General features: G+C 37.6%; 1 protein-coding gene across 1 annotated transcript in view; it reads left to right on the forward strand.

The window, feature by feature from the left end:
* The window catches only part of LOC140332091 (cryptochrome DASH-like), a gene marked incomplete in the record, with an annotated part of 19580 nt that extends 7135 nt beyond the window's left edge, over window positions 1-12445 (forward strand). The window contains 6 exon segments of the mRNA XM_072413388.1: window positions 1876-1949; window positions 3213-3302; window positions 4062-4074; window positions 6433-6873; window positions 8780-8956; window positions 11216-12445. Coding sequence (XP_072269489.1) covers window positions 1876-1949; window positions 3213-3302; window positions 4062-4074; window positions 6433-6873; window positions 8780-8956; window positions 11216-11323 — 903 coding nt within the window.
* Window positions 12446-12731: the final 286 nt, after the last annotated feature.

Genomic DNA, 12731 nt, shown 5'->3' on the forward strand with positions numbered 1-12731 from the left:
ACACATATTTATGCAATGTTCTCAGTATGCGTTTTGCGTCATGGGTGCGTTTTGAACTTTCACCAATTATTAAAAGAGGCTTCTTGGAGACTTGTAAATCATTTAATCCAAGAAGTTCTGTTGCACACCTGCATTCAAACTCCCAACTCTGTTTCCCATACTACTGTGTCTGTGGCTTTAAATTAGCATAAACTGCCCTATGGTTACGTATCAAATTTCAGATCTCTCCAGTGTAAACAAGATTTCAACTAGTTAAAAAGGTGCCCTCATGCCCATCAACCCTTCTATGAAAAAATACTAAGGCATGTTGATGAAATAATGACTATAATAATCCCTTGAGTTTATGCTGCATGTATATTCTGACTTTGCAGCCTATGTAGAAGTAGAAGTGCTCAGCTTGTTTTGGCTTATAAAGTAAAGCTGCGTACACACTTGCAATTTTTGTCCTTGGAAAGGATCTTTCACGATCCTTTCCAACGACAAGGGACTGCACGATGCATGAACGGTGCTGTACATACAGCACCGTTCATGCTGTATGGAGAGGGGAGGGGGAGAGCGACGGAGCGGCACCCTGCTGCGCGCTCTCCCCTTCCCTTTCATTAGGATCGGTTGTCGTCCATCGTCCGTGGATCCGGCAGGACGGTCGTTCGGACGATGGACGACACCGACTGTACACACGGCAGATTTTCGCCCGATATTTGGCCGATGCCGATTATCGGGCGATAAAAATCTGTCGTGTGTACGTAGCTTAAGATTGGTCCATTTGTGGGCAGCTACTTGTTTACAAATATTGATTATTGACAACATAGTAAGGGTATTCGTTTTATGGGTAAATATATGTTTATTAGGTTTGTATATAAAAATAATTACAGTACAAAATAATGCAGAATTACAAAGAACAAAATATAGGGAATAAAAAAAATAAATATTAGCAAACAAAGGCTCATGTCAAGAGGGGTGGATGTAGGAACAAAACGTAGGACATCATGTGAAATGTCACATAGTAGTACCCTCACAACATGTAGAGCATCTGTTTTATTTTAAACAAGTTTAAGAAAGAAAAATACTATAACAAACATATCCGATGGGAGTCTGATTTTTCAATGGGGGGGGGTAACAGTTTAAAAGGGAAAAAAACGTGAGAGGGGTTAAAGAACAAGAGGAAAAAGGAGGGAAAAGGAATGTTGGAACTAACGTGAATTGGGGAGGGGGGCAATGCGACCAAGTTTATTCTTTGTTGAAGAAGTGTTGAAGAAGAGCTAAAGTGTTCCTAACAAGCTCATCATGCAACAAACTTATCCATACAGTCATTATCAAATGCTCTTATTTCCAGTGATAAATGGCAATGTATGTTTTTTTTATAAAACCCCAGAGGGTTAGGCATTATAGAGAGTAGGGCCATTTCCAGGGAGGGAGGTGGGAGCAACACTATATAAATCAGAGCAAATGGTAAATACCCCTTACCAAAAAGATTGCAGAGTCGGACACGACCACCATATGTGTACGTAGTCTCCCTCTTCTGTCCCACACCTCCAGCAAACGATTGACGCAGAGGTAAACATTCCATGAAGGGAAACCTGATCTCTATACCAACAAGAAAGAATTTTGAATTTTTTCTCCTAAGTATAACCACATACAAAAGATTTATGAGTAAGTTCAAAGGCTGATAGCCAGTCCGACTCTGCAATCTCATGTCCCAGGTCTCTGTGCCGAGTAGGAACAATTTTAGGAGTAGCTGAGTCATAATGGCCAACCAGAATTTTGTAAACATTTTGAGATACGGGTATTAGTTTTATGACTTTTGTATGATATTGCAAAAATCAATGAGATATTATGAGCCCTACATTTCTAACGTAATCTATGCCTTTAGTTCAGAATCTTGTAGCTTCCTATAAAGACACACGAAATGGACTAATAGGAATGGATTATTCAACCAAATTTGCTCCATGGTAAGTACATTTTCCTTTCTGTTCTACCATAGTTTTTAAAACAGTTTTTTAAATATATACAGATATTTAACAGAAGAACCCTTGCAAAATTTAATAGTTTAATAATAAAGGTAAAGGAGGATTTAAAGGTAGAGAGGAATTTAAAAAAACTAAATACTTTAGGTTGTGCTGCTTTGTTAGCTTCTTTAATGTGACCATTGGTCTATTTAGTACCCTCTTCATTGCATCTGTGGGATGTATAGGGATGTGTATATTAAAACTAGCTAAATTACAGTAATAGGTGGCAATTCTGATGTTGCTTGGCACAACTCGCCTACAAGGTGCAGCTGTAATGTTGTTGGGCTTTAGGTAGCTAAAGACTTTTCCATATAAGACACTTGTGTTTACAAAGCCGTATGGTATGCCAATGCACAACCTGCTGCCTTTTGGAGAATCTCAAAATGCTTCCTTCCTGGATCCCCAGAGGACCACAACCTGTGCTACTTTGATAATCAATCCAAAGGAAATTCAAGGATGGTCCCAACTTCAGCGAGATTTGTTGGTTTAAAACACAATCCAACAATGGTTCTGTAGACTGCACCTTGACGTGTTTTGCACAAAATGTACTTGCTGTTAAGGCCATTTCTCTAGCAAAAGGATTGAGCCTAATAGCAACTAGGAAAATGTCGAATTTGTGTTGTGTTTTAATAGGAATGTGTTCTGTTGTAACAACATTGATTTTGGAATCCTCATTCCTGTTAGTAAGGCTTCATAATGGATCCCCCACATTTAGAAAAAGTTAAAACATGCACAAATTACTCCCCTTTCCCACACAAGTACCAGCTTTATGCTATAGCAGTTAGTGCTCACATATTTGACCCTAATGTATTCTAACGGTGATAGCATACATACGCTCATCACAAAGGGTAGCTAGACTTTCATGACCTTAATTTATTTGCAGTCCATGCCCAGTTATGCCAAGATACTGTTTCATAGAGGTCTGTTTATACCTGGACAGGGATGAAACAACACTGCAGCAGTACTCCTGATACTGCTAAGTTTTCTCAGTCTTACCCTCTCAGCTCACATTCCAGGTCCAAACACTGTTATTCACATTTTAGCATGTCCTGTGCTTAGCCTCCACATTAGGTAGCATTAAACTCAATTGATCAGGCAGCTTGCTTTTGAATCCTTTGCTTGTTTCTCACTGCTTGTGTGATTAAGGTTACGTGTTTATTTTTCATAGAGAAAGTGCTACATACTGTCCATGTTACTGTATTACAGGCTTGCTTTTGGATGCATTTCCCCCAGATATATCTTTGAGCAGATCCGTAAATATGAGAGAGAACGAACTGCAAATCAAAGTACATATTGGTAAGATAAATCTGTTTCTTAGATTACATACTTAGTTTTCTGAAAAATTAAATATCTTGAAAGTACAATGATACTTTTGTACTCAAAGATTAGAGCTTGGTCAAGATTAGACCTAACCTATGTCTCTGCAATGCCAGATGCTTGAGCTCCTACTTTGATGTGAGGTTCTGACATTTACAATATAATTAAAGGGGTAAGACATAATATCAGTTTGGAGACAGAGGCTACCATGAGTACTTGCACTTAAGAACTATTGTTACATTTCAGCCCACATTTTCAGTCGACTTTAAACTAGCTTAGGCTACATACACACGCCAGATGGTTTTTGTCCGATTATTGCCTCAGGGCTGACAAGAATATGGCATGTGTACTGGAATGTGTACAGCGCTTGTCATTCATGGCTCCGTCCTAGTGGATCCACGAATGATGAACAATCGTAATGGGGAGAGAGCACAGCAGGGTGCTGCTCTGTTGTTCTCTCCCCTTCCAATAGAGCAGAACAGCTGCTGTATGCACAGCACTCGTTTATGCATCATTCAGTGTTTTGGTCGTTGAAAAGGATCGTGAAAGACCCTTTACAACAACAATTATTGAACATGTGTATGCAGCCTAAGAATTAGGACTTTACCTTTACCATGTTATCATATTTGTAAAAAATAAATAAATAAATGGTGTTTTCAAAAGCATTAAATCACACTCCAGGGCTAACGATTTTAACTTTTACAATCTGGTTACTGTGGACACACTTTCTTTGTCTAGTCATTTCTTCAATGTATGGGCAGAAGTCAGAGTCACTTGTTTTGAGGTCAATGTGTAGGGAAGTGAAAATAAGAGCATCAGAGCAAGACAATTTGGACAAACCTTGGTTTCCTAAAAGGATCACCAATCACATAACGGGACTTTGGAGGTCAAAATTGTACAAATATTATCCAATTAGCATATAAAATCAAAACAATTCAAGCTTTATTGAATATATATATATACAATTTACTCTAGTTAAAATCAAATAAAGATACAGCACTTTTGTAAATTTTCTCATGGAAAACTCACTACATTAAGGGTAATCGGCAACTTCTACGTGTTTTGCGGACATTAAGTCCTCAGGAAGAGGGGATCTACAATTACAACAACATTTAAGAATTACAATTTAACCTTTGAATCAATACATAATATATATTTTGTAACATTTACCACAAGATTGATCAACATGTGATACAACAAATGTATTTGAATAAAGTGAAAAATTGGACTTACATCTATCTCTTGAGTGTTGGCGATAGCCCATGAAACCTTCACTCATAGATTGTTATCAAGGACACGGCGGGAGTGAAGGCAGGATAAGCATCATACTGGCTTAAAATATTATCATGAGGAGAGGAGGGGTGTATATCAATGAAAGTGATTTTGTATATATTAGTTTATAATTTTTCCTATATTTCTGTTTATCATGATTTACCTAATATCTTAGTTCATGCTATAGTTTAACAAACCTATGTTGTCCCATTAATATAATATAATTGAATTGGATCCACATGGGATTCATCAATTATCTATAAGTCAATATGAGATATTTCTAAGTGAATCTCATGATTAAGACCTGCACTTTCACAATATGACCAATATCTTCCATTACCCTCACTTGCACACATGTTTTCCCAGGTGCTTTAATCAACCCCATTCAGCCCATTACCAGACATGGGCCCTGAATTATTAAAGCTTTTCAAGGCTGGAGAGAATACACTTTCAGAAGTGAAGCTGGGTGATCCAAAAAACATGGAATGGATTTTTAAAAATCATTTGCTATTTTCCAGCAAATATTTAGAATCCTGGACCAGATCCATTCCAGGTTTGCTGAATCACCCAGCTTCACTGATTAAAAGTGTATTCTCTCCAGCTTTGGACAGCTTTAATAAATCAGGGCCCATACCTAAATTATACCTATTTCAAAAGGGTTTACTATCTATATTTACCTTATGTATCCAGCCAAAGTGGAAAATGGTGACTAAAATAAATGAACTCCTCCCAATATGATTGAGGCAAAAGAAAACAGCTCTTCCCTTTCACAGTAAGGTTTCTACATGTGTTAAAACAAACATAAATATATTAAAAAAGGAAGAGAAAAAAACTTATTGATTCTCACATTAAAGTGTCAAAATAAAGGGGGCACTTAGTAACAATTATTGTATTCACAAGAATGATTTGAAACGTAGGGTCTCATTGAGACCTGGATATTGTGTAGCATTTAAATGAAAAATCCATCTAGCCTCTTTTTGGAGAGAATCTTTCCCCAGTCTCCTCCTCTGGGGTCCGGTAGGACTTGTTCTAGTACTGTAAATTTTACCTAATTTTCGTTGAACTTGTGGCGAGTATCCATATGTAGGCTTAGTGGAGTTGTTTTTTTTCCATTTCTAATGGCATAAATGTGCTTGTAAATCCTTTTCTAAGTTCTCTTTTTGTTTTTCCTACCTAAAAGCATTTACAACTACAAAATGCTGGATAAACAATCCCTTTGGATTTACAGGTTATTTTTTCCCTCAAAGACGGAACATAGTTAACTGGAATTTGAATTGCATTGCCAAACTTGTTGATCCACCTGCATTGTGTACAACAACCCGAGGAAGGGACTCCTGTTTCCTTTTTTAGAGCCCTCTTCTTTTCTAGTTTCAAAATGGCTATGCACTAGCTTATCTCTAAGGGAGGGAAATTTCCTAAAGGTCATCTGCAGGTATAAACTTACATGTTTTGACCTTGGGGCCAGACAGTAGGGTTGGTCAAAATTGGGTACATAAACCCCTTAAAATACTATGCTGTTGTGACAATCTACCGTGTTTCCCTGAGAAAGGCAGGCTTAAAGAGACTTTGTTAATCTGCTCATTCAGGGTAAAGTCACAGACTTTTTGCATTCCCTTATCCCAAGCCACTTACACTGTCTGCACTCCCCTGCTGTTCTTTTATTCTTCACAACCTGCAAAAAATGGTGTGTGTAAGCTTCATGCCAGATCATGAATTGGGGTTATGTTGTCCCTTCCATCATGTGGCAGTACATGGCCCTAGCAATTTGCCACTGGCTGTCAGTGCCGTATTATAGGAGGAGGTCACACGCTTCCCATACCCAAAAGTTTGTACCTAGACATACACTTCATTAACAGGTAGGTACGTGGAATTAATGTTCTTAGAGCAAAAGCAGAGCAGAGAGATATTTCACAGCACACTGAGAAGATATGGCATTCTAATAGCAGACCATGCACAACAGTGGTCACTAAGCATTAAATTAGGTACTAATCTGTTTTTGATTAGGTCTCTAATCTTTCTAGAGGGAGGCTTTTTTTTTTTTTTTTACTGCATGTATTTCTGTTCCAATCTTGGATGTAACAGTGGTCTTTTGCTGTCTGTCATTATAGAAGGTCGTACTGGAGTACCTTTTGTTGATGCTAATATGCGTGAGCTGGCAATGACTGGATTTATGTCAAACAGAGGGCGACAAAATGTGGCCAGTTTTCTCACTAAAGACCTTGGAATAGACTGGAGGATGGGAGCTGAGTGGTTTGAATATTTACTGGTAAGATCTTTCTAACATATAAATACTTAACTGTTATGGCAATAATGTTTGTAAAGGCAGGTCTGCTCATCTGGAGTGCTGAATTTAATAGTGCATCAAACCAAAGCAAATCACAGCAGTTCATACTGCACTAAACTACTAAATAAAAATCTGGGATGAGTGGCAAGTAACATCAATATTACAGAACAAGTCCAGTTGAATGTGACATAAGACTACCAGATCTATATTAATCCACCAATGTGGCTACTGACATTTAAGCTGTGATTCTAACACAATATGGATCCCTTGTTAACCTTAAGGCTACAAACCAGACTTCTACTCATAAAGACAAGAACATATTGTGGATATCTCTAAAAACCCTTACAACAACAAGGGCAGTTATATATGACACGGATGTTAAACTGTCTTCTAATACCCCACTATGGCATAGCACCCAAGAATGTACATTTTTCAAATACCCCGACAACAAAAATTGGGCATGTGTAGGGACCAAATACCTATGTCACGTGTACCATCATTTAAGAACGTACCGTACCAATTTCCTTCTTGTTTCACTGCTTACAAATTAAACATGTAAATGCAATATAACCCACCACGTTATACATTATAAACCCACCACGTTAGAAAGACTTAGGAAATTGATCTCAACCTACCACTCCACTTTACTACATAAGAAACAAACCAGGCCCATTTTAATATCTAACATTAATAAAAAGAGTATTTATAGTATATTTAGCAAAAATAATCTTTTGCTCACATATATAAATATAATAAACTTTGCAAAGGTTCTGGGAATTACAAGAGGAGCTGATCTAGTGAAAGCTGTGCCCAAACACCAACAAGGGGAGGGAAAATTATTAGTTACCAGTATTATTATTAGTACCATTATGAGCATCTTTTCCTCATTGCTGGCTCTACCACGTCTTGCTCTGCACTCTGTAGTAAATGCAAGTCTTTGCTTTGTCGTCATCTAAAGACTGGCAAGGAATAATCAAGCAATGGCTGGAGAGGTCTAAGAAGGTCTAATCCATAGGGTGAATTAAGCAGAAGCAAAAGCTCTGGTACAGCTTTCTCTCCAGCAACAAGAACATTGTTATTTTAAAAAGTAACAAGTACAAAATGTAAATTGTGTGCTCTGTTAGGGCACAATTTATATTTCTGGATGTTACCTATATGATGGTTAGCTCACGTTTAACAGAGGAGACAAATTAAACATAATCTTATTCCAGTCACTGCTTCCCTCTCTGGTTCTCATCATTTCAGACTGCAATACTTGTTTGTAGCCTGTCATTTCACTATCCTCTGAATATGTGAAGATGTATGTTTCCCAACAGAAAGGATAACAGGATATGAAACCAGTGACTGACAGATGTGGAAAGCTGTATAAACAATGATACTACAGGCACTAATGAAAATGACTACATCTGTGCCCGAAATGAAATGTTAATACGTTGCAGTTTCTATTTTTATATTTTGCCTACACTACTTCTAGAAGACATATTGATGTTGGGATGGAAAGTAATTGGAGGTGGAGAGCAGCTAAAAGATACCCTGTGTGTACATCAGAAAATGGCACGCATCTAAACTGTGATGACGGGGATATATGATCTTGTTCACAGCTTCTTCCTTTCTATTATTTAATACAAAAAAGGAAGAACTAGTTTTATTGGGGCATGATATGCAGAATTTTATTTTGCATAATAAAAGTGGAATATATTCATTGAATTAAACAGTAGATGTAGGCTAATAGTAGCAAGTGCCATTTGTAAACTAGTGTTAAGCATTTTTGCATGTAATGGTAAAACTGCATGTGCTTTGTTATGTGTTACAACACAGATAATGGTTACATATTTTAGTTGTTTTGTGTGGCCAAAATGTCTGATAATGCCTAATTTTAATTACTGTCTTTCAATTTTAGGGCGAATATATCCGACTGTGGGTTCCAGAACTTCAACAGATAAAAGGTGGTTACGTTCATACTCCCTGGGCACTCAGCAATGCCACCCTGGCAGATGCTAATGTAACTCTTGGAAGTACCTACCCACTCCCAATGGTCATGGCACCAGAGTGGAGCCGACATATCAATCAGAAGCCAGTAAGTACTGCTTCAATGTGTATTGTCTTTCACCAACCCTATACTTTTTGCCATGACTGTACTCATTATACAAAGTACACAAGGTAAACACACACACACTGTCTCAACAATTTCATTCTGATGAAAGGTTTCATTGTAACCCTTTCTTGAATAAATAACATTCCAGGCTCCTTCCAATATGGGTAAACAACCGAATACCATGTGTTTGTGTTTTAATCAGGCCGTAATTCAGAATGGTTGTTTTTGTTCTTCAGCAAAGACCAGGTGATCAAAATCCAAGGCTTAGTGTTGTTCCTAACAAAGAAAAGAGATTGGAAAAAGCATTTCCTCCATAATTTCTAGTTTGTTTTCCAACTTTTCTATCACTCCAAGGAGTGAGGAAATTAAGAATTAGCTGGAGTCTCAGGATAAAACTAAGAGAGCTGCCTTAATTTTCTCAAGTTCTGGAGCTGTATTTTCTTTGTCACTTTTACCCAGAACATGTATGCAGCACAAGTATTGTGTATTGAGTATTGAGTAATGTACTATTTACACTTTATTTTGTGCTGTTCTTTCCCAGATATGGCGCTACCAAAACTGTGAGTACAGCAGTACCCATATCTTACAAGATACAGCCTTACCTGTATCTTAGTACAACCAGTGCTGTCCTTGTTATTTCATAATAAAATTAGTTCTGCCAATATAAGTCTATAAGGCTGCAGTGAAAATTTTGATTTATTAAAATCGGGGACCAAAAATAGAAAGCATATGGATCAGAAACACCTATGATGATGAGATAATGGCACCCTTAAACCTCTATCATAGTAGAAGGTGTTCTTAGAAAGAAGGTCACTGAAGAAAGTGTAACCAACATGTCACATTTAGTTCCTACTATCCTTCCCACTGATAATCTCAGGAAATGTACTTTGAGGTTGCCTTTTTAAATGATGTTTGGACGTGCAAACTTGCTTTCAACATTCAGATGAGAGCCATGGACACAATCTGATTGCTGAAATGCACATGTTTTTGCCTAAGAAGGTTTACCTCAAGGTGAGAGTGATTATCAGGGATACAGCTGTGTTTTAGATATTCTTCTGTAACGTTAGTTGTTTGCTCAGTTTCCAGATGTCAATAACTGTCTATGTGCAGCAAACAAGTAACAAAGCAGAGTGTAATATAGCTTGGGCATTAAACATTTTCTTTCTCTGCTTATTATTCTTTGACTAGCAGCACATAGGTTGAAATTAAATACATCAGTGGAAATAATTCTGTGAAATGAGAAAAGACATAGGGCCACTCTCTAACCTGACAGACCATGGATCCTCTATAGCAGGGGTGTCAAACTCAAATACACTGAGGGACGAAAAACTTAGACCAAGTCGTGGGCCAAACTTGAAATTTATTGAAAAACCTTTTCATTTGGAATTTAGATCAATCCACTGCATATTACTGCATGCTCCTTTTCATATGTTCTTGTCTCTTCCTATTGAAATGAATTGTTTTACTTTGCCAGACAATGCAATGTGAAACCAAATGAATTGCTGCATTAATTTGGTTTCACATTGCATTCTCTGGCACAGTAAAACAATTTATTTAGCAATAGCTCTAAGATAAATCCTGATAATAATCCTGATAATTCCTGATTATTGAGCTTACCTGTCAGTATAAACTCCGCGGGGTCCTTGCATAGGCTGCTGTTCAGTGGACATGAGTGATGCCGCTACTACAATTCCCAGCATCAATTGCGTCTATAAAAAGCGGCGCCGTGCATAGGCAGAGAGGCTCCTGGTCAAGAGACGCAAGTGATGCCGGGAATTGTAGCAGCGGCATTGTACTCGCAGAACAGCAGCCTAATATGAATTGCAGCTGGCCCACCGTTACTATAGATTGCATTAGCGGCCGGCCAGCTGCAATTCATATTAGGAATTATTTTGTGGGCCAAAAAAAAAGGGTGTGTCGGGCCAGATTTGGCACCCCTGCTCTATAGGGTAGTAACAAGGAAGTACATACCTTCCTTGTTATTGATTTAGCTTCCCCCTGGGTTGCATAACAAAACCAGAGGAAAAATACATTTTTTTTCTATTTGTTTGGTATATCTTATCACTCTCCCCTATGGACAGGAATGCCTTGTATTTTGTATGCCCTAGGTTTACATTTCAATGTATTTTATATTGCACTTTTGCTCTATATATGCCCTCTTCTTTTTGTGTATGTGTTTAAATATGTTTAAAGATCTTTATTGCTGTCCAGGTTAAAAAATTGCACTTTTCTTTATTCCAGAATAGGGGTGAAGCACCGCCAAAAAGAGGAAAGGGTCCATCGTATACGCCTAAACAGCACAAGAACAGAGGAATAGATTTCTACTTTTCTCGTAATAAAAATGTATGACAAAAATAGAATGGTCATAGAGTTCATTGTAATAGCTGCTGAAGACATGGAACAGAATTCTGATGTCTTTTTAACAACATGACAACCAAATAAAACATTCATTTTAAAGACAAATCCAGCCCAACCTACCAATGGCTACAGCTGCATATCAACACATTCATAAAATCTGTATTTTATTTAATCTGTTTTACGTCCCCTTTGCAAATTATTCAACTACAAGTTATTGTCTTTTTGTGTTGTGGTGTGATACCATACATTCTAATTGGCAACCTAACACACACATACAGTACACATTAACACACAGGTAAAGTGTGTCTGTTGCTTTGGAATTTTTACTCTGGAAGGACTACAGTTTCCGTTCATGCAGTGTTTAAAAAGCTTTAGTTGTCAGTCCAAACCTTTAAAGTGTATGTAAATCCTCCTAACAATAGGCATATTTTATTTGCTTCCTTTTACTTTGTTAAATAAACCATTTAAAGTGTTCCTTATACCCCTGAACTACAAAACACCTACTTCCTGTGTCATGGAGAAGGAGAGGCTTGCTGTAGTCTCAACACTCCCTGAACAAGGGTGACAATGCAAATCCTCCATAATATAGTATAGGGAATGTTGTCACTCTACAGAGTGACAAAAGTAAAAATGTTATGCAGCCAACATATTGAAGACTGTAAGCTGTAATATGTTACTCTTCCGTTGTATGGTTTAGAAATATTTCAGGTTTCTGCTCTATTGTGGTATGGAGGTTTTTTATAGTGGTTACCATACCAGCATTTATGCAGCAACAGAACCTGTGTAAACTATCTGTCGGTTTGTAATGTGAACCACGCTGTGCGAGCATTGCAGCCTGTCTTTACCATCGAAGTCTGTACAGGCTGTTAGGAAATGGAAGAATCTGTAGTATGTACCTAAAACACTGTGGGGACTAAAGAGACAATAAATGCAAATGCACTGCACTTCCATAGAAAGTGTGGTGGTGTTCATAACAAAAAATTTTCCTGGTAATGTGGAATGGGTTGTTTTAGGACTAATTTACATTCTTGACTGTTACATTTTTTTTTTAAGATAATTTATTAAACAAAAAAACAAGAAACTGTTTTAAATAAAATCTTTTTTTAAAATTTGGTGATGTATGTAGGTGTCCATTATATTAAAACCTGGTATTTCGTTATGTGTGTTTTCCATGTTGCAGTACTGCACCTCATCAGAACTTTATTTGGAAACTATACCCAGTGCTGTTGGAAGTTGGATGCTATGCCCTCCAATAATTCTCGGGGTGCAGCACTGCACTGCTAAAAGGGTTGTGAGAGGTGTTGAATCAGGTCTTCCCTGGCCTAAGTCAGACCACTCATAAACAAAATGCAAATATGTCCGGCAGATGGGCCCATCTACCCTCAGTATGAGAATATGT

The sequence above is a fragment of the Pyxicephalus adspersus genome, chromosome 5 (assembly GCF_032062135.1).
Source record: "Pyxicephalus adspersus chromosome 5, UCB_Pads_2.0, whole genome shotgun sequence".
Classification (NCBI taxonomy): Eukaryota; Metazoa; Chordata; class Amphibia; order Anura; family Pyxicephalidae; genus Pyxicephalus; species Pyxicephalus adspersus.